The 24,306-nt window shown below is 32.4% G+C and overlaps 4 protein-coding genes and 1 long non-coding RNA gene across 6 annotated transcripts; 4 read left to right on the top strand and 1 right to left on the bottom strand.

The window, feature by feature from the left end:
* Window positions 1-3,143: 3,143 nt before the first annotated feature.
* LOC105789628 (transcription initiation factor IIE subunit alpha) lies at window positions 3,144-6,793 on the bottom strand. The gene is made up of 11 exons (XM_012617001.2): window positions 6,716-6,793; window positions 6,546-6,609; window positions 6,328-6,450; window positions 5,711-5,831; window positions 5,395-5,523; window positions 5,102-5,211; window positions 4,820-5,003; window positions 4,522-4,716; window positions 3,959-4,213; window positions 3,649-3,856; window positions 3,144-3,513 (listed from the first exon to the last, which is right to left on the bottom strand). The coding sequence occupies exons 2-11, from the start codon at window positions 6,566-6,568 to the stop codon at window positions 3,410-3,412; spliced, it is 1,452 nt and encodes a 483-aa protein (XP_012472455.1). The 5' UTR covers window positions 6,569-6,609; window positions 6,716-6,793; the 3' UTR covers window positions 3,144-3,409.
* Window positions 6,794-8,309: 1,516 nt separating this feature from the next.
* On the top strand, window positions 8,310-9,990 carry LOC105789675 (60S ribosomal protein L13-1). Of its 2 annotated transcripts, none has more exons than XM_012617050.2 (5): window positions 8,310-8,438; window positions 8,525-8,654; window positions 8,741-8,874; window positions 9,363-9,521; window positions 9,606-9,990. In XM_012617050.2, exons 2-5 carry the CDS (start codon window positions 8,546-8,548, stop codon window positions 9,825-9,827), a joined length of 624 nt encoding a protein of 207 aa, XP_012472504.1. In that variant the 5' UTR covers window positions 8,310-8,438; window positions 8,525-8,545; the 3' UTR covers window positions 9,828-9,990. The 2 variants fall into 2 exon arrangements, with proteins under 2 accessions (XP_012472504.1, XP_012472499.1); XM_012617045.2 differs by having other exon boundaries at window positions 8,361-8,438; window positions 8,539-8,654.
* An 889-nt stretch (window positions 9,991-10,879) lies between these two features.
* On the top strand, window positions 10,880-13,452 carry LOC105789667 (uncharacterized). The gene is made up of 3 exons (XM_012617035.2): window positions 10,880-11,039; window positions 11,903-12,526; window positions 13,197-13,452. The coding sequence occupies exons 1-3, from the start codon at window positions 10,958-10,960 to the stop codon at window positions 13,226-13,228; spliced, it is 738 nt and encodes a 245-aa protein (XP_012472489.1). The 5' UTR covers window positions 10,880-10,957; the 3' UTR covers window positions 13,229-13,452.
* A 4,293-nt stretch (window positions 13,453-17,745) lies between these two features.
* On the top strand, window positions 17,746-19,437 carry LOC105789635 (36.4 kDa proline-rich protein). The gene has a single exon (XM_012617006.2). The coding sequence runs from the start codon at window positions 17,814-17,816 to the stop codon at window positions 19,161-19,163; it is 1,350 nt and encodes a 449-aa protein (XP_012472460.1). The 5' UTR covers window positions 17,746-17,813; the 3' UTR covers window positions 19,164-19,437.
* Window positions 19,438-21,467: 2,030 nt separating this feature from the next.
* On the top strand, window positions 21,468-23,071 carry LOC105789686 (uncharacterized). Its single transcript, XR_008197661.1, has 4 exons — window positions 21,468-21,656; window positions 21,752-21,815; window positions 21,960-22,061; window positions 22,376-23,071. It is a non-coding gene; the product is annotated as an uncharacterized LOC105789686 (long non-coding RNA).
* Window positions 23,072-24,306: the final 1,235 nt, after the last annotated feature.

The following is a 24,306-nucleotide window of genomic DNA, read 5'->3' as shown; positions in this document are numbered from 1 at the left end:
GTCGCTTATAAATCATTGTTTGTTTCCCTCTCTGGTTGATGATTCTATTAGGCTCCGTTAGGCTGTGGATATGTAGGGCAATTGGTATTGGGAGTACTTGTAGTGTTTTTTAAATGATGATATTCTATCCTACATCGAAGGAATTTCGACTCTGACTACTCTTGCAGGCTGTGTTGATGTTATTTCGAGAATGAGGCTTATAGCAAGCTTACAAATAACTCGTTAAATATGCAGTAAGCAAAATGGAATATTGTTTGGTCTTTGAATGTCCCATAGCGTGTTGGCCATTTTATTTGGGTAGTGTTTAAGGGATGCCTCTTTACCAATGCGAAAAGGTGTAGGAGAGGACTGTCAGAGAACCCTTCTTGTAAGCTTTGTGGGAATACCAAAGAATCCTGTATTTATGTTATATGAGATTGTCCTAAGGCAAAATAAGTGTGGATTCAGTTTATTCCCTCAAGAATCTTAGATCGGTTTTTCACTTACTCTTTAGAGGATTGGTTGCCTATTAACTTGGCAAATAAGTTTGAGGTTAATTTTCAGGATGCAGATTGGCCATCATTGTTTGGGATTGTTTGTTGGAAAATTTAGAAACAGGGGAATGTGTGTGTGTTCCAAGATGGCCATTACAACATAGTCAGTTTGATTCGTTTTTCATGGTTGTGGGCTAGGTCCATTAAGCAAAGACAGATAAATTCAAAGAGGAGTAATGAAAATCGAAGAAGGAACCAAAGATGGGCCCCTCCACTTGTCGGTTTATTTAAAATAAATACTGATGGTGCTTGCAATTTGAATTTGAATTCTACATGGTTGGCATCAGTGGCACGAGATGAGCATGGTAATTGGATGTGGGGAATAGGAACAAGTATTAGAAGATGCGGTGTAGAAGTATTAGAAGATGCAGTATAGAAGTATTAGAAGATGCAGTGTTTTACAAGCTGAGCTTTGGGTCATCTATGATGGCCTTCAATTAGCCTGGGAAGCTAAATGGGCTAATATTATTATTGAGATTGATAGTGCGCAAGCCATTAAAGGGGCTTATGAAGAAGTTCGAGGACATTCTAATAGATATTTGATTGTGCGAATCCAAGAACTATGCCAGTGTGATTGGAAAGTACTTTTTAAATAAGTACCAAGAGAGGTGAACTCGACTACTGAGTGTGATTTGAAAGTACTCTTTAAATAAGTACTAAGAGAGGTGAACTGGACTACTGATATTTTAGCTGGATTGATGAAATGTTATCCTATAGGCTCGAGAATATTTCATGTTGGCCCTTCTCAGGTTGATGATCAATTGCGAATAGACAGATGAGTTATGCTACCTAACACATATACTATTATTAGCTTGTAATTAAAGCTTTTATATCTTCTCACCAAAAAAAAAAAGACACCATAGGTTCCTTGTGGCCACCGGCGCGATCAACTTTGTACCGGCTGTTGTCTGTTTTCCTTATTTTGCTCTCAGTTTTTCTTTTTATTTAGTTTAGGCCTTTCTCTTTCTTCAACCTTTGATCAGTGATCTAAGAGGCTTTTCTCCAGCCGCCTTGTGGGGTTTCCCTCCTCTTTTGCCTATGGTGTCAAGCTTGGTACTCTTGGCTTCTCATTGAAAACCATGATCCTTTGTTTGGATGGTGTCATTACCACATTGGCCCCCCTTTAGTTAGAGCTTGGCATTCACCGGACCTGCCTATTCGTCTAGTGACTAAGGTCGCTTCAATTGTTGCAGGTTCTTCTTCAATCGTAGGCTCCCAACTAGTTCCTCGATGGTTGGCAGTATTCTTTTGGATGGTTGTCGTAGCATGATCTCCTAACAGAAGAGTTCATGTCATCGGCAGGTGCATCCTCCTTCACCTCCGGCACTCTTTGGCACTCTCTTTTCCAATGACGACGATAGTGTATAGAGACTAAGGTTTGTGGTCTTGTTAGGGTTGGGCTTTTCAAGCCCATTTTAAGCTTGTAATTTCTCTTGACTAAAATACAATGATTAGATGCTTTAACAATCTTCTTTTTGCAATAACTAAATAAAAACCTTAAGGGTAAATTCTACTATTAGCCCTTATATTTTGTAAAAGTTATGAATTTAGTTCCTATAATTTGATTAACTTTTTAATCCCTATACTTTTCAACTTGGTTAATTTTAATAATTTTTTTAAAAATTTTGAAAATTTCGTCCTAACCCAAAACAATAATAGGTAACTCTACTTGGTTAAATTCTATTACTAGTCTCGTACTATGTATACAGTTTTAGTTATATTCTACAATTAAATTATAAGTCCTTACACTTTTCAAAATTTAAAATTTCAATCTTAGCACAAATGATAATTATTAATCCATTAACTAAATTTTTAATGAGTAATATGCTAAAGTAACAAGATGGCATGGCATTACATATATGATAATATGTTTGCCACATTGAATTTTGAAAATAGCAAAACTTAATAAATTTGACAATTGTTTGATGAGAATTAAAATTTTAAAAGTGTAAGGACTAAAAATGACCAAATAAAAATACAATGATTAAATCCCCAACTTTCGTAAAGTACAAGCACTAATAACATAATTTGATCTACAAATATGTCCATTCAAGAGCTAGCCTTCATTGCAATGAAGAAAATTGTCTTTTTGTCACTAGCTTTTTGTTTATTTATTTATTTTCCATGGTATGCAGTTGGTAAAAGTACCATGGAAGTACTTGTAAGTTGGATTGTATTTTATCTTCTCTACTAAACAAATTGACAAATTAATCCCTATACGTTAGACTAAAGAGCAAATTGGTCATTCTGTTAAGAAATTTATCTATTTTTACTATTAAAATTTGATCCTTGTATGTCAGCATGAGTTACATGTGGCACATCGCGTGTAATTATTTGGTTATTTCGTCAGTCGCATCAGTTTTTAACAGTAAAATGGATGAAAATTTTAACAAAAACGATCAATTTGCTCTTTGACATAACGTATGAAGATTAATTTGTCATTTTTTTAAGTAAAGAGGACAAAATACAATCTATTTCCTAATTAGGGGGCCTCTATGGTACTTTTACCATATATAGTGCAAATTAACACGTACTGAGTTCCTTGGTTAAACACAAGCTACATCACATAACTGAAACAAGACATGAAAAAAATTATATGACCAAAATATCTTTGCTACACAAACTACTTTTATTTACAGTTTTGAACAATCCGAGTTCGTGAAAATCCGTTTTTAAGACCACGAAAATAAATTTCTGCTTCCCACTGCAACTGTTTGCACAAAATCAGGTGATGGTAGATAAAATTAATACCAACAAAACAGTTGCAGGGAGGCAGATCTTGAAAGAACAAATGAAGATATGAATAGTAGAGACCGGCATTTACACCACACGTTACTCTTGCTAATGCCATGGAGATATATATATACATATATATATCAGCCTTCTTCCCAATCTATATCATCCTCGTCATCACCTGCAGATGCCTCCGCTTCAACATTCAAATCATCGACTTTGTAATTATTGGTCGTATTGCCTGAAACTGTATGCAGGAAGATATTACTAATGCAATTTGGCTCCTAATACGGGGCCTTCATGATACTTTTACCCAGTTTTCATGGTCATCAAAGAGAAGCTAAGTTATACTGTGAATAAAATGTAAAAAACTAATACGTACTTGAAAAGGGATCTTCTTCCCAATTAATATCATCATCTTCCTCATCATTGTCTTCACGTTTAACTTTCATGCCAACTTGACGCTTGGTAGAGTCCGAAAGATCAGTTTCTAAAGACGTATCTGCCGGTTCTTGTTTTTTGTTTTCCGCTTCTTCTAGTTCTTGTTGTTTCTTATATAAAGCAGCATAATATGCTTTAAGATACTCATCCTTCCAGTACAACACGAAAGAAAAAAAAATAAACCGAGTCAAATTCTAGTAAAACGAAAGAAAAATGAATCAAAGAATAATCATACATCTCATTACACATACCTGTATATTCTTCTTATCATCTTCCTGTACATTCTTCTTATCATCATTTCCAATGGTTGACTTTTTGTCGTCTGAAAAATCCGGTTGTGATGAACTGTCTTCTGCCTTCGTCTCTTGCTTGACCTCTCCCCGTTGTTCCTTTGTTAGGTTCATTCCTTGCTTTATCATCCAAGGTGGCAAAACTTTCAATGATGTGCTTGCACTCTCGGTTTTGACATCTTCCTTGCTATCAAGACCAGAAAAAGCAACTTCAACCTGTCAAGAACAGGTAAGAAGCTTTAATAATGATCCAAGTTGACGGTAGATTATCCAACATTCGAATTTAAGAAAACCCAAAGCTCAAAATACATTGTGTGCTCAATTTCAGGTTTCCAGCAAATTTGAACCTTGAAAATTTTGGAAATGTGACCAGCAAATACCCGGTTCAGAGTACGTAGAAAATTAAACTAACAATAATTTATGCAGTTGTAATATGCCAAAGTGTAGCATCAATACTACATAATCGTTAGTACATCTTTAGCAGTTGCACTTCATAGTAGACATATAGTTGAAGTAAAGCTTACCTTTGTATCCCCAAGAAATGGCATCGGTGTTCCACCATAACCCTGAGAATTTTTATAAGGATCATTAGAACCAGCACCGTTTAGAGCATGACCAGCAGCACCTACTCGAGTTTCCCATGATAGGAGGGTTCCAAATTCTGGAATAGGCATATCTTTTACTCTGTTGAGTTGTTCCATTAATGGTTTAAGTTGTACCTGCAATCATTCCATTGTCAACTCTTACGCATCAACTGGATAATGTGTTTCCCATATTAAATCGGCACAAAAGACTAAATAGATCAAGTAAAAATGAATATACCTCCATTTTCTGAAGCATGTCCTTCAAATTTTCACGTCGCCGTCGTCTCGCATTGTCATCTCCCTCTCCTACTTCTTCTGCTGCTAACTTGTCACTCTCAGCCACTAATTCTCCGTTACATCTTTCGCAGTGAAAAGATTCATCCTCCAAGGAAATCAATCGCAATGCATCTAAAGCATTGTATCTGAAAACACGATTACAAATTGAGTAAAATCATATATGCATTTCAAATGACCCGAGCAAAGAAAAAAAGAGGACGAAAGTGAAAGGGCAGTGACAAACCGTTTTGAACAGCCCGGGCATACATACTCCTGAACGGTATTTTTGTCCTCGAGTTCATCCTTTAGTTTTTTCTTCATACGGTGCAATCTATACCTAACAACATCATATATCTAGAAAACACAATGCTTCAGAGATTTTTCAGATTCAGAAGCCAAAATCTGCTCTGCAAATGATAAGATGGATAAATGGAAAAAGAGGCCTTATGACTTCTTAATCCAATCCATTATGGAGAAATTGATATATGCTGATCAGAATTGGGAAAGTAAAGAAAAAGGAAGAAATTAAATAACAACCTGTGCATAATCCAGACAACAGTAAGAGTGAGTATGTAATTTAACCTTCTCCTCTCCCTCTTTCCCACTTGGTTGACCATCGACCGTCGCAGCAACTGCAGCATTATATAGTTTTGCCCCTTTAGCCGTCTATGACCAAATCAGACATAGAAAAAGAAAGTGAGCTTCAAGAATTTGATATGCTTAGTTTATGTTTATAACAAGACAGTGATGATTCATAACGAATATGAAAGAAAAACTCACATAGAAAACTGAGTGACGACTTAGAAACATCAGTACAGGGGAAGAGAAAAGAGGACTATAGCAAGACTCTAACCTCTTTCCTATATTCACGGGTGATTAATTTTTCTTCCTCAAAGAGCCGTAGAGTCCGCCGAAGTTGCTTTGAATGTAGTTTCAGCTCCTTTGCCAAATCTTCTTCCCTAACCCATTGTCTCCTATAACAGAAAGCAAAAGTTGTGAATTACAATAACAGGCAGCTCAATCAAGCAGGCACAGTTAGCCTGCAACACAAAACTATTCTCGAGTATATATATATTGGAATCACTATTCATGACATAACTAAACATATCTCTTACCACTAACTGCCTATGGCACGACTTCTAGTTGAACTTAAAAAACACTTGGCAAACTACTCAGCCTAGTCTAATTCTTCAGTTTCACCATATTATACCATAAATATATTCCAATGCCTCACATCAATGTGCTTTCTTTCTAGACAAGATCACAACATCAATGAAAATTCCCTTCCACAATTCAATTTTAATACAATAAAAATGCACCCAACACATCATATTTTCATTTTAATATGCCTTGGTTTCACTTAAAAGGAAAAACTTCAATGTCAACAAACAAAACCATCTTTTCCTACTAAAAAAAAAAAAAGAAACCCATTTTTAGTAGCTTCCAATAGATTAATAAAGAAACATTTACCTTGTAAGAGCATCAAGTACTACAACAGCAATCCCTTTATTATCACCACGACCCATCTTAGGTTGATTTTCTGCTTTTGTAGTCACATTATCATAAAATGCTCGAGCTGCAAGCTTCACCAACCTGGGTGTTTTTTTTTTTTTCAAATAATTAAATAGGCAAATAATAATAGCCCAATTTTCTAAAATAATCGTTTTTGCAGTAAATAAAGATCATACCTGTTAAAGGGCTCGATGCTCATCTTGTTACGCGATGGGCATTAAACAATCTAATCGTAATTACCTTCGAAAAAAAACTTGCATCAGCTGATAAAAGAATATGGGTTCTCGATAGCACAGTAAATGAAATCGGTTTATACGATGAATAATTCAATGATCGGAGAAATTACCTGTTAAAAAAGATATAGCGATGGATGGTTGCATTGTTTGCGCCAAAATTTGATAAAAAGGCAAAACATGGCCCAATGTATGTGCTTATTAAATACACCTTGGCTTTGATCAAATGTAGGCTTATATACGGATTTGGATATTTCTTTTTTCACGATTTTGCTCAAAGTTATACGTTTTTTTTTTCATTTGGATAGTTAATTTATTAATTTCTATCTTATTCAATCATCAAAACTATTAACGTTAGATAATAATATATCACGTGCAGGGGCGAAGTCAGAATAATTTTTTAGGGCCGAATGAAATTTTAATTTTTTATAGTCTATGTTTTTATAATTTTTAAATCATTAAATTAAATTTTTATAATTTTAGGGGGCCAAAATATAATTTTACCTTTAATAATTTAAAATTAAAAAAATTTAAAGGGCCTAAATAGTAATTTTTCATTTTAGGGGGGCCAGGGCCCCTACCGCCCCCTAGATTTGCCTCTGATCACGTGTTATGTTCTTGTAGGCAACTTTTTTAGATAAACTAGAACAAAAACGATAGCTCGTATACCAAAATGCGACAAAAAATATTTAAGTACCAAACTAAGAAAATATATATAATTTAAGGGCTTAAGTTGGTTAAAATAACTAAATAAAATTATTATAGAGCTAAATTTGGTCTAAGTTTTGCTATTAGTTTCTATTTACTAATTTAGTTCATATATTTTAATTTGGTCATTTTTAATTTATATATTTTTAGTTTTGAAATTTTAATAATGACTAAATGATAATTGTTAAATTCATACATTAATTCATTTCAAACCCGAGACACTATAATTTTAATTTTTAATTTTACCATTTCAACTAAAATAATTATTTGTTATTAATAATTTTAATTTATTATTTACATTTTCATCCACTGACAAAATCTAATATATACATAATAATGTAAATGTTTGATAGGTATAAAGGTATAATATTAAATTTAACTCTCAATGTTTACATTTTTGTCAATTTGGTTCCTTTTTTAGTTAAATTTGGCTAGTAACATTAAAAAAGAGTCAATTTTGACCATCAACTTTTAAAAAGAATTGAATTTTGTGTTTTTAAATGAAAGTACTTAGTAAAACGTTAAATTTTTAAACATGACATTTCGCATGACAATTCATATGTACTTCTTGTTATTTTTTGAATTTTTATGAAATTTTTATAATTTCTTATTGAATTTTATTTTTTTTAAATGTTTTTATAAGTTTTAAATTATTTGTTAATGTGACATAAATGACAAATAGTACCATGTTAGTATGAAGTACACAAGGACTACCACGTGGGTTGCCATGCCGACGTCATTAAAAATAATATTTTAGTCAATATTTTCATTAAAAAAAGTTATTTGACTTTTTTTGAAAGCTTGAGGACCAAATTTAGCTTAAAAAATAGAGTTAAATTGACAAAAGATATAGAATTGAGGGCTAAATTTGATATTATGCCTAGATAAAATAACGTAAATGTTTGAAAGTAGTTTGAATAGTTTTGGGCTCCAATTGGCCCATTTAAGTTTTAAAATGTCTTAAAATTACGTTTTTAGCCCGTTTCTTTACAACCGTCCGATCATCCTAGGGTTAACAAGCGCCGTCTAATATAAACAATATAAATACACAAACCATTGTCATAGAGAAACCCTAAAACAGAGCTAAAGGGTTCGTTTCTCTTTGCGCCTTTCTTCTCTCAGCCGAAGGTTGCTCGTCTTCTTTAATCTCATTTCTTTCAATTTTTGTTTTCATTTTTGATTGTTATAATTATTTGATATTTTTCCCTTTTAAGCACTGTAATTGCAGGTAAGTCATGGTTAAGCATAACAATGTCGTGCCAAATGGGCACTTCAAGAAACACTGGCAGAACTATGTGAAGACTTGGTTCAATCAGCCAGCACGAAAGGCTAGAAGAAGAATTGGTGGGGTTTTCACTTCGTTTTTAAAAAATATATTATTTTAGTGGTTGAAATTGTTGTTTAATGATGGGGTTTTTGTGGATTTGCAGCAAGGCAAAAGAAGGCTGTGAGGATCTTTCCAAGGCCAACTGCTGGACCCCTTCGCCCTATTGTCCATGGCCAGACTTTGAAGTATAACATGAAGTTGAGAGCTGGAAAGGGTTTCACCCTCGAAGAGCTTAAGGTTTGCTGTTTTAATTTTTTTAATACGATCTTTGGGTTTTGTTTAAAATTTTTTGATTTTTAGGTTTAGTGGTTTTGTCCCTCATTAGCTGGATATCACTTGCATGTATGTATTTGTGGATTGGATTGATAAGTATTAGAGAACGATAAATCTTGTTTTAACTGTTAACACTAATTTCGTTTGATTGATTAATATTAGAGAACGATAAATTGAAGAAGTTTGTGTAGAAGATGTGTTGTATAATGTGTAATTTCAACCCCGATTTAGTACATATGGGCTTGTATTGAATACCTATATGTATCTAATGAATAGATTTATGATAAATCTCATTTTAATTTTTGACACTAATTTCAATTGATTGAATAGTTTTAGAGAATGATGAATAATGGTTTGTGTAGAAGATATGTTGTATATGTTGAATTTTGACTTTGATTTATGGTTTGTATGTGCTTGTATTGAATCTGATACTCACCTAATTCTCTGACCAGGCTGCTGGTATTTCAAAGAAACTTGCACCGACCATTGGTATCGCTGTTGATCACCGCCGTAAGAACAAATCACTTGAAGGTCTTCAAGCCAATGTTCAGAGGCTTAAGACCTACAAGGCCAAACTTGTTGTCTTCCCAAGGCGTGCTCGCAAGTTCAAGGTAAATTTTAATCAGCCTGTATTTGCATTTCAAAACATTCAATCCTTGTTTTGTATTTTCAATATTGTGTTCTTGTTCCTATAGGCTGGTGATTCACCTGCCGAGGAGCTCGCAACTGCAACCCAAGTCCAAGGACCATACATGCCTATTTCTCGTGAGAAGCCTTCCGTTGAGCTCGTGAAGGTCACCGACGACATGAAATCATTCAAGGCATACAACAAGCTCCGTGTTGAACGTACGAACGAACGTCATATTGGTGCTAGGTTGAAGAAGGCTGCCGAGGCCGAGAAGGAAGACAAGAAGTAAGGTTACCCTTTTGGGGACAGTGTTTTGTTATTTGGCTTGCTAAAAAGACCTTAAATTTTGTTTTCATTTTGTCAAGTGAACTGAGACAGCTTTAGAAAACTTTGGTATTATGACAGTAATCCATTTTGTTGAGCATTTTATTAAATTGAGAAGTTTCTTGCAATTAGGCTTTGTGGTATTGGCATTATGAAGAAGTGTTGCTAATGGTTAATTGCTTTGTTTTTCAATGTTGATTGAATCGGTTGGATTGAGAAGTAACTAGTTGCGGTACTGGTTCGGAAAGTGACTTTGAATTGATTAGATCGTGAACTAGTGTGGACCGGTTGAACCAGTTAAAAAACCTTAAATTTTAATAAATTTTAATGATATAGTATATACCTTTGAATATTCAAGCCTGAGTTTCTTTCTTATTTCAACTAGTTTTAAGTTTTTTTCATTTTGATATTAAAATATTTTCCGAATTCGTTATACGGATTATAGATTTCTTAATTTAATATTTCCATTTAAATCCTTCCAAATATTCGATAAATTTATGGTTCGACCGTTGCATCTAATTTGAACTTAAGCATGATTACGTATTGAAAGACCCGAACTTTCAAGTCTTGAAATTAGAAGGCGTTGGTGGTGTAGCATTTTCGCTCGTTAATGCCTTAATGCTCTCTAAACTTTAGTCTTTTGAGATTTTCGACAAAAACTATCTATTATTAAAGAATTCATCGGTCTCGAGTAGACGAAAATTGAAAGAACAAAAAATCTCACCAAAACTAAAGAAGGATCTCCCATATTCTACAACCCATAATTCTTCAGAAACATTGAAACCCTTTTTTACTCTAGTCTCTTCATGTTTTCCGGGATTCTAACATCAAAGAATATCAAAAAAACATATTCTCCAGACTTTGAGTAGAAATCAAGCAAAACAAAAGTGCAATAAACGTAGAAAACCCCCCCTTATTTTCCTCCATTTCCAAGCAAGCATATATTCTAAATTAAAAACAAAATTCTCACCATTTTATTACATCGTTAGCTTTGAATCTTCTTTTAGTTCCCCTCTAATTTCAATTATATTTATACCCCAAAGTGCTGCTCATCTCAGTGCTCTATCAAACTTCTTCTCCTTCTTGCTTACAGCCATGGACTCAATGACTCACTGTTCAAATTTATTCAACTCAGTCCTCTTCATTTCCATTTTAGCCACCATTTTCAGTCATTGTGGTACGTAAAATTATATCTAATTTATGCTTATTTATATGTTTTGTTATTAAAAAACCAGTTCTTTTTGTCTGTGTTTTAGGGTGGTTGTACCTGAAAGGTCCCTGAATTATAGGGACTAGGTTAAATTAGTCCTACTATTATCAAATAGATCATTTTAGTCTGTGTACTATAAAAAAGAATTAAACAAGGTCAAATTGGAATAGAGTTAACAATTATTGTTTAAAAAAAATATCATTTGTTGTTTAATAGAGTTAATATTTTTGAATTTTTTATCTTTCTGTAAATGAAATTTTTTATTTGAAATTGATCTATTGAAAAGAATCAATTTTAAGATATTTTTTTACACAATAAATGTTAACTTGTTACAATTCAGATTCTAAAAGTACTATGGAGGCCCTGAATTAGAAGTCAAATTGCTTTTACCCCTCTTTTAAAAATGGCCAAATTAGTCTCTGTACATTAGATCAAAGAGCAAAATGGTCCTTCTGTTAAAAGTTCCTTCTATTTCTACTATTAAAAATTGATCTTTGTACATAGGTACACATAGCATACCACGTGTCATTGGATGATTATTCCATTAGCCACGTTAGATTTTAATAGTACAAATTGATGAAATTTTTAACAAAAAAAATTAGTTTGCTCTTTGGTCTAACATATTAGGGCTAATTTGAGTAAATAGGGCAAAATGCAATCTGACTCATAGAACAGGGCGTCCATGGTACTTTTACCCCATTTAGACTTATTTGATTTTTTTAATAGTATAAGGAATAAATTGATCCATTTAATAATAAAGAGATTAATTTGATCTTTTCCCTATAATACAGGGACTTCCCAGGTAGTTTAACCCTTTGTTTTATGTACAGATGCCAGATTTATGTTCCATATGTGGAACCAAAAGGGCTCAAATCACCATGAAAGTCCAATTAACAAGCAAAAATTAACCAGTCATTTCGTCTCCAATGTTGATCCGTACACCATCAACTCACCTTTATATCTCCCTCCTTTCGACTCACTGTCACCACTTCCTCAACCTGGGGGCTCTCCGTTCACTCCATGTCCACCGCCTCCGCCGTCTAGTCACAGCCACGGTTCATCAGCTAATCCACCCAGTATTTTTTTCTCAAGTCCCCCACAACACCAACCTACCCCACCAGAACATGGTTTGACTCCAAGACCCATTTACGGACCCCCAAAGCTGAACCCACCGTCGTCTTTAGTTCCACCGCCTAAATCGTCACGTTCCGGCGGCGGCGTTTGGTGTGTGGCTAAACCTACGGTGCCGGACTCGATCATCCAAGCGGCTATGGATTATGCATGTGGGTCTGGTGGGAATTGTAAAGCGATTCAACCCAATGAGCCGTGTTTTCAACCCAATACGTTGATATCACATGCTTCGTTTGCTTTTAATAGCTATTGGTTGAACACAAAGGGGAATGGTGGTACCTGTGATTTTGGTGGTACTGCCATGCTTGTTACAGTCGATCCTAGTAAGTCTCTTCTTTTAGACATAATGAGCTCATAATGTTTAAATTTTTATCAATTTGATCCTTTTTAGCTAAATTTAGTCGTTACTTAGGTGACTCATAATTTTTTTTAAGAGGGTACAGAATTAAATTATAACTTTTGTGTGAGGTTAAAGGGATGAAATCACTTTTGAAAAAGACTAATTAAAATTTATTTATTTTTTGGGAATAAAGTGCAATTTCACTATATAATAACTTTTAATTCTATAATTTATTAAGGGACTAAAAGTTTTTTTTTTTCATTTGAGAGGCTAAGGCCTAGCCTGCCCTCTCCAAATTCTCTTTCGGCCTTCAACCTTTTAAAAAGAGTTAAATTATTTTTTTACATGACAATTTATATGTACTTTATGCATTTTTTTTAATTTTTATGAACATTTTATATTCTTTTTGGAATTTGGAATTTTTTATTATTTTAAAGATATTTATAATTTTAAAATTCTTTATCCATTTAGTATATAAGATAAATAGTGACATGTCATACATAAAATATCACACCAACATTGTTAAAGAATTACTGCTTTAATTAGCATTTTGTTAATGAGTCATTATACCTTTTTTTTAACTGTATTTTGGACAAGAAAACATAAATGTAACTGTATTAACGGTTTCTTTGTTTGTAATGAAAATGCGACAGGTTTCAATAAATGCAAGTTTGGCCATGCTTGATCCAGGGAATTATGAAGTATAGGCTTATATAAATTTATAAAGGTAATTTAGTATAAAAGGATAGAAAATAATGTGGAGTAGATTTATTCTACATAGATGATCAAATTGCAGCAATTAGCAATGTTCTTTATTATCAGCATTGTACAAATTTTTATCAGAGAATTGGATGAGTGCTTTAACAGTTCAAAAAATTATATATAAATAAATAACAATATTGGTACAAACACTTTTCAAATTCCATAATATTCATCCAAATTATAAGTATTTGTAAGTTAATATATGTGTTTAAGCTGTTTGATGAGAAACTATGATTTTATCTTAATCTTAATTTAAGGGGTATAATAAAAATTAATCCTATTTTTTTATGCTGCCATGCAATTCGGTGCATGGAATGAACCGACATATTTTCCAACACATATAAGTCCCAAAAAGTCAATGTAATTTCAATCGGTTTGTCGTTCCTTATTCGACAAACTCTCAATTTTAATTTTTTTTCGCCTTAAATTATTTTTTGGGATCAAAACTCAGTAATAATTTTAATTTTGAGATTTGAAATCTTTATTTATTCAATTTAGTCTTTGAACTTGATAACTGTTTTTATATTAGGGCTTGAACTGGCAATTATTCCTACATAAGGGTTTGAGCATTTTTTTAACCAAAGTCCTTAAACTTGACAATTATTCTCATATTAGAGCTTGAATTTTAGGGTTTTCAAGAAAATATCATGGACAAAGTTTAGACCCCATTGTGAGAGCAATTACTAAGTTTAGAGACTAATTAGGCCTAAAAAAAGTTCAGACTCTAATGTAAAAAATAATTACCAAGTCCAAAGATTAATTTGTATAAAGAAAAATTTAGACCTTAACATGTTAGTGATGGCTATAAATAAGAGAATGCCAATGCCGATACAATAAAACCAAATTCAATCCACTTTTATTTTCTAAAACCATTGGAATTTAGATTGAGCCACATAGATTGTTGAAGGTAGGGTGAAAGTGACATTGAAAAAGGAATATATATAATGTGCTAAAATTATGTAACTACGTGGTGGGGTTACTCATTATCTTTAATTTTGACTCTTAATTTCGATTGTCGCATTTACGACAATTCACCATCAACCTTTTGATTATTTTAATTTAACCTATTCCACTTGTCATCTTTTTGTACAATCTTGTGTATTACTCCTTTGATTGTGTTAATTTTAAATTTTTAATAAATTTTAGTTTAATGTTTAATTTAATTTATGAATTTTGATTTAGGGTAGAGATATATATGAAATTTTATTTTGATTCAATTTTATATATTTAAATGAAATAAATACATATTTTTATTTTCATATTGGATATATATATATATATGAATATAAAATTATGTTAATTCGATAATGATATTATTGATTTTGTGAAATTTTATTTATAAAATCACACAAAACAAAATTCATGCATGATATTGTACACATGTATAGTTTTGATGTTTGTCCCGACTTGAATTAATCAAAGATTGCTTTTGTCTCTTGATTTAAAGTTTTTTTTCTTTAAATAGATTTTTATCTTGTATTGATTGTATTTGTCTTTAAGCTTTGTTTTGACTTTCTTTTTAAGAAATTAAAATATGTTTTATGTTTATGTATTTTTTTGTGCATTTGAATTTAGTCTTTCTACTTATATTTTAAGGAATGGTTAAAATATTCCTCAAATTTTGTATTTTCTATGCATGTGAAATTTAGTCTCTTTACATTTATTTCAAGGTGTTTAGTCCATTTAAAATTGTAAGTCCAATTATCAACACCGTAAAATTTCTTTTGTTAAATTCAAAGTTATAACAATATTTTTTATTACATGGTTACCAAATGAATTTTTTATTTAAAAACGCCAATAAATTTAATGAAGATTTTTAACTATGTTTGAAAATTGAACATAAATTTTGAAATATAAAAAATAGGACTAAATTACAATTGAACCTTCAAATTCCGTCTCCTATTTTATAAATTTTAAATTTTAAATCCAACGGTTAATAGTATTAAAATATCTATTAAACTTAGTCCAATGGTATTCTAAATTTTTTTTAAAATATCTCATTTGATAGTCATGTAATAAAAATTATATAATAAATTTAAATTTAACATAAAGATTTAATAATATAAACAATTAAATTTATATTTTTAAATTAAAAATTTAAATTTCTTAAAATAAAAATAAAGTAAGTAAATTCCATATGATAAATATAAAAGAAAATAAATATCTGTTAGTCCTTGATATTGAGTATTGACAAGTTGAAGCATTGTTTAAGACACATGTTCGGTTTGAAATTGTTAATTAATTATATATATATATATATATATATATATGAATTTTAAAGCATAGTGATAATAATTGCTCAAATATAGAGTACTGTAATTTGTACATATCTTACCGACAATGCTGCCTCCCTCACAGCTCTTATTCAAGAATCTGCTATCGTTTTCAAGTTTAGGGTTTAGTGCAGTAAAAGATATCTGATATAAATATTTTTATTTTTAAAATTTGATTTAATATAATATTTAGCATTTAAATTTTAATTCGATATATACATTTTGGATTTAATTTGTTATTTAAATTTGATATTTTTTCAATTTAACACCTTTTGGGAAAGGTCGAGAAACATAATTATTCTCCATGTAACTCTTGAAAGTTTTTTTATCTATAATTATTAATAAAGCATTTCATTAAAATGATTTCTAATTGATTGGACATAAACTCTATCGAGGAAGTCTAAAAATTATTTATTTTAAAAGAATAATAAATATTATTTTGTGGGTATTTATTGCTTATAATTGTTTATAGGGTAAATTACATTTAAGAATACTAAATTATTAATAAATTTACGTTTTGGTCATTCAACTTTAAAATGGTCGTTGAATTATTTGAAAGTTTTCGCTTAAATCATTGAACTATTATAAAGTTTTTATTTAAGTCATGGGTTATGAAGTTTTTTTTTTTTTTAAATCCTGCTAGCAAGCTCCAAGCGACAATTTGACAATTAGTACGGTGGGTCGATACCCATCGACGAGTAAAAGAACATACATTAGATCCAAGTTGATTTAATGATCAGTGTCAAAAATCAGAAAAGAAAGTGGTTTAAATTTTAGTTCGCGGGTTCATAAAATTTAAAGTTGTTTCATGATAAAGAAAAACTAAACTGAAGAAGGGGAATGAGAGCTTTCAGTTGATGCAGGTAATACAAATAATCACCATTTTAAATAGTTAATAACTTAAATAAATTTTTTTGAATATTTCAATAATATTTTTTGACTTTTTAAAATTAAATGCTTACCTTATTTATACTACAAAATCTTTAATAAAATCTCAAACATTACCCTCTTCTTTTAGAAAAAAACACCAAAATACTTACAAAGTTCTACACCACCTAACTTTTCTTGAACTTGACTATTAATCTACTTACAAAGTAGATTGTATTTTATATTTTTACTTAAAAATAGAAAAATTAATTATTGTATGTTAGATTAGAAAATAAACTGATTATTTTGTTAAAATTTCACTCATTCTTACGGTTAAAATTGACGAAATAACTAGATAGTTATATGTGATGTACCATGCCTTGTACACCTCATTCTAACGTATATTGATAAATTCTTAACAATAAAATAGATGAAATTTTTAATGAATGTCCAATTTACTTTTAATTTAACATATATGAACTAATTTACTCATATTTTGAATAGAGACAATAAAATTTAATCGACTCTTAATATAAAGACTTTTACAGAGTTGATTGTGGCATAGATACTATTAGGGTTCGAGTGTGATGGAATATATTTACGTGTTATTTAAGAATTAAGGAGGTGGTATGAATAATTGTAGATAATGAAATAATGAGAACATATAATCTATAGTAGTTTTACGGATGTAGGGGTAGTACAAACTCTTAAAACAAATGTGAATTCGATTTTCTCTTATCCAAACCTTCACTGGCTTATTTAATAAAAAAACAGAAAAGAAAATCGGGGGTGAGATCTGTCGTATTGTAAAAGTTAAAATGTAGAAAGAAAATGGGTGGGTCACAACTCACAAGCAAGCAAAAGCATCTCCTTTAAAGCCAAGTTTCAAGTCACGGGCTCGACAGTTCACTACATGTTAAAATTGGACTCTCTCTACCCCGCATTACCTCGAAACTCTGAAAAATTCATCCCAAAACCCGTGTTTTTGCACTAATAATTAATCATATTTTCCTTTCTTACCCCTCTTTGGTTTATTTACCATCAACCACATCAAGGTTGAGTTGTTTTTGCAAGCGGTAAAATCATTAGGAAGGCTATTGTATTAAAAAATAAATTATATTTTTATTAAAAATTTTATCTATTTATAATATAAAGAATGAGTGGAAATGATAAAATGTGATACGACGTCGGGGTTTTTCGGAAGGCGGATATTTTGGTTAAAGTCAATGAAAGATGCCAAAGGGTCTAATAAATTAATAGGAAAAAGACATTTTGATAATTGATGTTTTGTGGCTTCCATTTGCATGAATGTTGAGTATAAAAACATGGAACGAGTGAAGTATGAAACCAAGCTCCCTAAGCTAAGATATGGGGATGCATAGTTTACCCTATCTAATTGTGTTGTTTTTGAATTTAGGAGCATTGCTCACTTCACTAGGCTGCCCTGAATGTTACCACCACCCATCTCCGCCGCCGAAATGTCCTCCGCCACACTATCCGCCTAAACATCATCATCCTCCCATTGTTAAGCCACCCTATCACCCTAAACCACCAAAACATCATCCTCCAAAGCCACCTAAGCCTCCCGCGGTAAACCCACCATATCACCCTAAACCACCGAAGCCACCGGTGGTGAAGCCACCGGTGGTGAAGCCACCGTATCACCCTAAACCACCTAAGCCTCCGGTGGTGAAACCCCCATATCACCCTAAGCCACCAAAACATCCCCCGCATCCTCCCAAGCCACCTGTTGTAAAGCCTCCCTATGTACCTAAGCCACCTATTGTAAAGCCTCCACCGTATACACCCAAACCACCGGTTGTGAAGCCTCCGCCATATACACCCAAACCGCCGGTTGTGAAGCCTCCGCCATATACACCCAAACCGCCGGTTGTGAAGCCTCCGCCATATACACCCAAACCGCCGGTTGTGAAGCCTCCGCCATATGCACCCAAACCGCCGGTTGTGAAGCCTCCGCCATATGCACCCAAACCGCCGGTTGTGAAGCCTCCGCCATATGCACCCAAACCGCCGGTTGTGAAGCCTCCACCATATACACCCAAGCCACCTTACTATCCAATACCGCCGGTCATATCACCACCAACACTGCCTCCAAAGCCACCAGTCTACCCCAGTCCACCAATAGTGAACCCTCCACCATATACACCCAAACCGCCGGTTGTGAAGCCTCCGCCATATACACCCAAGCCACCTTACTATCCAATACCGCCGGTCATATCACCACCAACACTGCCTCCAAAGCCACCAGTCTACCCCAGTCCACCAATAGTGAACCCACCAACACCGCCGATTCTGCCACCTCCTATTGTGAATCCACCAACACCGCCGATTCTACCACCACCATCACCACCTATTGTGAACCCACCAACGCCTCCTATCGTGAAGCCACCTTCACCGGGAACACCGTGTCCTCCACCACCACCTCCGGCACAACAAACATGCCCCATAGACACTCTCAAGCTAGGTGCATGTGTGGACGTGTTGGGTGGCTTAGTACACATCGGCATAGGTAGCAGCGCCAAAGACACTTGCTGCCCTGTACTACAAGGGCTGTTGGATTTAGACGCTGCCATTTGTCTCTGTACTACGATCAAAGCCAAACTTTTGAATATCAACATTATAATCCCCATAGCTCTTCAGGTCCTCATCGACTGTGGCAAAACTCCACCTCCAGGGTTCCAATGTCCAGCACAATGATGAAAAACATAAAAACCCCATGTTTTTTTTCTTTCGAAGTAACAAATATTTTCATGTCTTATTATATGTTTCTTTTAATAATTTATGGTGTTTTGCTGGTTGATGAAGATCATAAAGACGTGTCTGAGGTTAGATTATTTTAATAGATGTCGATGAATCCACGAACGAATCAATGTAGTACGATGTTGTGATTTTAGTTAGTTCATAGGATCATATTAATTGTGTGTGTGTGTGTTATTTTTCTTATTTCAAAGCTAAGCTTGTTTTGTATGAACTTCGCTTTATTTTTATTTTTATTTTTATTTTTATTTTATTTTTACACTCCAATAATTCTCCAACTTTTAAATAACTCAAATCATTCTAATTGTCAGTATATCATTAATTTATTTTGGTATTGGAAAAAGGAAGAGGTAAAATCACATGCATGCATAAATCATCATCAATCGTACTCAGTCCATAGTCATACTCATTTTTATTTGTCCCCACTTACATCCTCGTGGGCCAGCATTTGATTCTTAGGGCAAATTATACCTAATGTATTTTTAAGTGTCGGTGATTTAATTTTAAAAATTATAAAATAATTATTGAATCATTCAATAATTATTGGGTTATATATAACCCGTTGTTATATGTTTTTTTTTCGGACCACTTGTGTCAATTGAAAGTTCTTTTTGTCCTTTTCTTCTACCATTTAGTTTTTTTATAAAATAATTTTGAACGTCATAAATCTACAAACTAAATTCAAATCAGCTTTTTTCTTCGATCTTTAACACTAATCGCCATATCAACTTAGATCTAAGATATATTCTTCTATTTGTTAATGGGAATTGATCCATCACACAGGTCGTCCAATAATCGCTTGGAGCTCACTAATAGGACTTTAAAAAAAAACTTAGCAACCAACGACTTAAATAAAAACATTCAAATAGTTTAGTGACCAAAGCATAAACTTACTGATATTTTAATGATCTTGGGTGTAGTTTACCCTTTTTATACTTTGTATTTGTTTTGCTGATGTTTGAAGCTTGTGGCTGTGATTCACAATAAAGTTGTCTTTAAAGTTTGAACCTACGTTTTTCTCTAAAAATGCAACGTGCTTTATCATTGTACCCCAAACCTTATAAGTTACTATTCTCAATTTTTTATAAATTCATTATTTTTAATATACATTTTTAGTAAGGGAAAAGGGATACGATAGTTTTGAAATTGAATCTAAATCTAATATTAACCGGTTATTTGAACACAATTTTTATCACTTCAAGTATAATTAGCCGACTTAATAGATATATTTTTCTACCAAATCAAGTTACAAATGGAGAAAGGAAAATTATATCAACAGAATCGGAACGTCAATAAGAGACTTCATCTATTAATTGCTCCCTTACGCTGTTAACAACTCAACAAGTGAGTCTACACGGTAGCTCCTGTAGAGCCGGATAAGATGGGTAGCAATGTTTTTAGAATTGAACCAGTGATCGAAACAATCGAGCCACTGATTTTTAGTTCGATCGATTTGTTCGGTTTTTATTAAATAAATTATTAAAAATTCATAAAAAATATAAAATACGGTCCAATCGTCGATTCAATTGATATTTTTAGCTTAGTTAAATTGTTTTGTATTAATTTATAAATGAATCAATTTTTTACCTTATTCCATACTAATATACCAATCGATTTCTAATTTAATGATTGACTTGATCTAATTTCAACTACCTTGAGCTTGGTGAGTAGTATTATTCAGATTGGGCTAATACTAAAACCACCCATTAATTTTCAGACCCAAAATTTCAGAATTGGCCTATCTTTGTAAGACAAAAATAGACAAGGCTGAACATGATTTATATTTAATTCCTAAAAAGGTGTAAAAGAATATTTAAGGTAAGTTCCATAGGACCCATATTATAATATCTCTTTATTATATTGAATCTATTTTTACATGCTCAGTTTCTTTTGTAACAAAACCATGATTATATTTTTATTTTCATAATAAAGAAATCAAATTCAAGTAATTGTTTTGGTAAAAAAATCTTTTAGTTTCTTTTAATTTTTATATTGAGTCAAAAAATAGAAATAATTTAATTTTTATCAACTTTAAAGGTGACTAATTAAGGATAAATAATCACGCCGTTAAATTTTTTCGTCAATTGTACATAATTGTTATTAGTATAATAATAAATTTAGCCCTCAAAATTTATACATTTTGTCAAATTGATTCTGATTTAGCAAAATGAGTAACACCATGTTTGCCAATACACCCCTAATCGGTGGCCCCACCTAATCCCCCCTTATTCCTATGTTTGTTTCATGGTATTGCTAATACCATTGTAATACATTACTGATCTAATCGGTGAAATTCACCGATTTGTAATCCAGATTAGGCGCCGCTTCAGTTTCCCTTTCCTGTTTTACCCTCCCACCGGCTTCCCCTTTGTTTCTCTTCTGTTCCTTCTAGCCTCTGCCGATTTGCTCCCTCCCATCGATTTCATTTGTCAGGTAAAATCCCCATATTTTGCCTATTATTATATCCCCTTTATTTGCATTCTTGCCTGTTGATTTCTCTGTTCTATTTTTCTTTCTTTACACCTAAGTTCGTCGGCAGTCGTTCTTCAAGACACACTCCGTTGGAGCTGCTTAGAAGCTAGTAGTATTGTTGTAAGCTTAGTTCATCTCTTTCTTTGCCGTGTTTCATTTTTAGACTGCAACTTTCTCTTCTTTCCCCCTCTCTTGTAAGTTAAGCAGATTTTATGTTGCTATAGTGATTTGGTTTTTCTTTTTCTGTTTTAATCTTTTTTCCAGAAAGAAATGTTACTTTTGATGAATTGGGTATCGATATTTCTATGGTTTTTTGCTCTTTTTTGTCCAAAAGAAGTTGCTTTTTCAACCGAGGATTGCATTTAGGTAAGCAATTCTCTTGCCCAAATAGTGAAGACATTGTATTCAGAGCGATTTGTGTTAATTTAAAGCATAGAAGATGGAAATTCTTGGATCAAGTGTTCCCAAGTCTTACAAATGCATTGGTGAGTCGTGTTGTTGGCGAGTTTCAGAACTCACCTCAGTTAGCCTTGGAATTTTACGATTGGTTTGGGGAGAAAAACAGTTTTAGGAAAAGATGATGTTATGATGATTGTTTCTGTTTTGTTTATAAGTTGGATATGCATTCAGGGGCCTGCAAGTTCTTGAATTGACTTGTTCTTTCCTTTCTCATTACCTAGAGCCCTAAATCTCATAGGTTCAAAGGAGTAGACATTTGACAGTTAAAAGCTCTTGCAATACTGATCTAGGAAGATGATGGATCATTTCGGTTCTGATGCAAGATGTTTCGACCTGATGCAAGATGTTTCGAAATCTCAATGTTTGTTTCATTTCTCTTTTCAATTCCAACATTGCAATGTGTTTTTCTCGTCTTTGTTTGCCTAATAAAGCAGGTACCTTTTTGTTAAATGTTTTCTTGATCTGTTGGCCAAGAGTTTGTGCTAAGATTTGCATTTCAACTTTAGGTATTATTCTTATTTATGCTGTGGAGACTCGTATCTATATATAAACTAAACTATGGAACCACTTCTGAGTAATTTGCAAATAATGAATGAATCAGCTTCTCAAGCTAGTATTAAGCTGTGTCACTTTCATCTGCGCATAATGTGATGGTTTGATAGTTGAAATTATGGATGATCTGAATCTAGCTGTAGGTGATTAAATATATGATCACCAAAGTAGTGGCATCCATCTAAAGTAGTTTTCTACCTTCTTGGGATGAGTTCAGTTAAGTCTATATCATCATCCTCGCCTTGGCATATTGCATTCATTTTAGCTATAGAGTAATTTGCACAATTGGTGATTATCGTTTGACATTTCTCAATCTTCTATACTGGCCTAGTAGTCATTCTTCTCTCCTAACCTTTCTCATATGTGATCAATCTGTCTTGTTTTATTGCGGTAGCGATCTCCTAACTACAATGCTACCCTCAAACAAATTTTCCCCAATATTCAGCAAATCGATTCTGAGGTATTTGCTTAGAAATTTTGGTAGGTTCTGGACTGTTGTAGTTGAATGTTCATAAATTTGCAATCACGCGTGTAGTATGCTAACGGTAAACATCTCCATCCCTTGTTGTCCGGAGCTTGTGAGTTTGCATATGTTGCTAGGGAAAACAGGTTCGGAAGTGATCCCTAATTCTTTGAAGGGATTAACCATGATATGTTTATTTATTAAATGCGTGTTGTTAATCATTGTTTTGAACATTCTTAATCTCTTGAATTGTTGACCTATTTCCAACTTTTTAATAATATTTCAAGCTCTCTTGTAAACAATAATGTATGGCTTTCTATGTTGTGGGTCACCGAGAAATTCACATAAGATGCATGGTCATTTGTTAAAGAAGAAATGCAAATCCAAATTTTCATTTATAATTGTTGTACTAACCACATTTTACTCATCATTTCAAGAATGGCTTCCATTTAAGGCATTTGTAACAATGTACTAAAATTACTTGTAATTCCAATGCCGGAGATATAATCAATATCACACATTGCTCTAGCTCTAAGCGACTCAAAGATGCAAGATGAAGTTCTAGAGAAGTTCATAAGCATACAATAAATCTCCGCACCTTTTTAAGTAACTATCAACAAACGAAAGGAAATGAGAAGAAGCAACTATCCTCTATAGATTATACCATTTCATGAAATAGATGATCATGGGACAAGAAATCGACCAAATATAAAATAACAGAGAAATATGATTATTTAAAAGTATACAAGGAAAATTATATATTTAATATTAAGAATTTTATTTAAAAGTATGATTATTTAAAAGTATACAAGGAAAATAACAGAGAAATATGATTATTTAAAAGTATTCATTTAAGAATATTTAATATTAAGAATTTTATTAAATTATATATTTTATTAAATTATATTTAATAATAATTATTTTAAATTATATTTTATAGTATTATATATTATGATTTTATTAAATTCATATAAGAATATTTAATATTAAGAATTTTATTAAATTATATATTTTATTAAATTATATTTAATAATAATTATGTTAAAATATGATTAAATTATTTATTATTTATATTAATAATCTTATTAAAATTTAATAACAATAACAATAATCATTTACCTAAACAAATTTATGCTA

This window comes from Gossypium raimondii, chromosome 7 (genome assembly GCF_025698545.1).
Source record: "Gossypium raimondii isolate GPD5lz chromosome 7, ASM2569854v1, whole genome shotgun sequence".
Classification (NCBI taxonomy): Eukaryota; Viridiplantae; Streptophyta; class Magnoliopsida; order Malvales; family Malvaceae; genus Gossypium; species Gossypium raimondii.
The sequence above is the reverse complement of the archived record's forward strand: the minus strand, read 5'-3'. Positions and strand labels throughout refer to the sequence as shown.

Coding starts and splice junctions, on each gene's coding strand:
- LOC105789635 (XM_012617006.2), top strand. CDS start 17,814: ATGGGGATGCATAGTTTACCCTATCTAATTGTGTTGTTTTTGAATTTA.
- LOC105789675 (XM_012617050.2), top strand. CDS start 8,546: ATGGTTAAGCATAACAATGTCGTGCCAAATGGGCACTTCAAGAAACAC. Junction 8,655..8,740: donor AAAGGCTAGAAGAAGAATTG/GTGGGGTTTTCA, acceptor GTGGATTTGCAG/CAAGGCAAAAGAAGGCTGTG. Junction 9,522..9,605: donor GGCGTGCTCGCAAGTTCAAG/GTAAATTTTAAT, acceptor TTGTTCCTATAG/GCTGGTGATTCACCTGCCGA.
- LOC105789628 (XM_012617001.2), bottom strand. CDS start 6,568: ATGAGCATCGAGCCCTTTAACAG. Junction 6,451..6,545: donor AGCATCGAGCCCTTTAACAG/GTATGATCTTTA, acceptor AAAAACACCCAG/GTTGGTGAAGCTTGCAGCTC. Junction 4,214..4,521: donor CATTTCTTGGGGATACAAAG/GTAAGCTTTACT, acceptor TGTTCTTGACAG/GTTGAAGTTGCTTTTTCTGG.
- LOC105789667 (XM_012617035.2), top strand. CDS start 10,958: ATGGACTCAATGACTCACTGTTCAAATTTATTCAACTCAGTCCTCTTC. Junction 11,040..11,902: donor CACCATTTTCAGTCATTGTG/GTACGTAAAATT, acceptor TTTTATGTACAG/ATGCCAGATTTATGTTCCAT. Junction 12,527..13,196: donor GCTTGTTACAGTCGATCCTA/GTAAGTCTCTTC, acceptor AAAATGCGACAG/GTTTCAATAAATGCAAGTTT.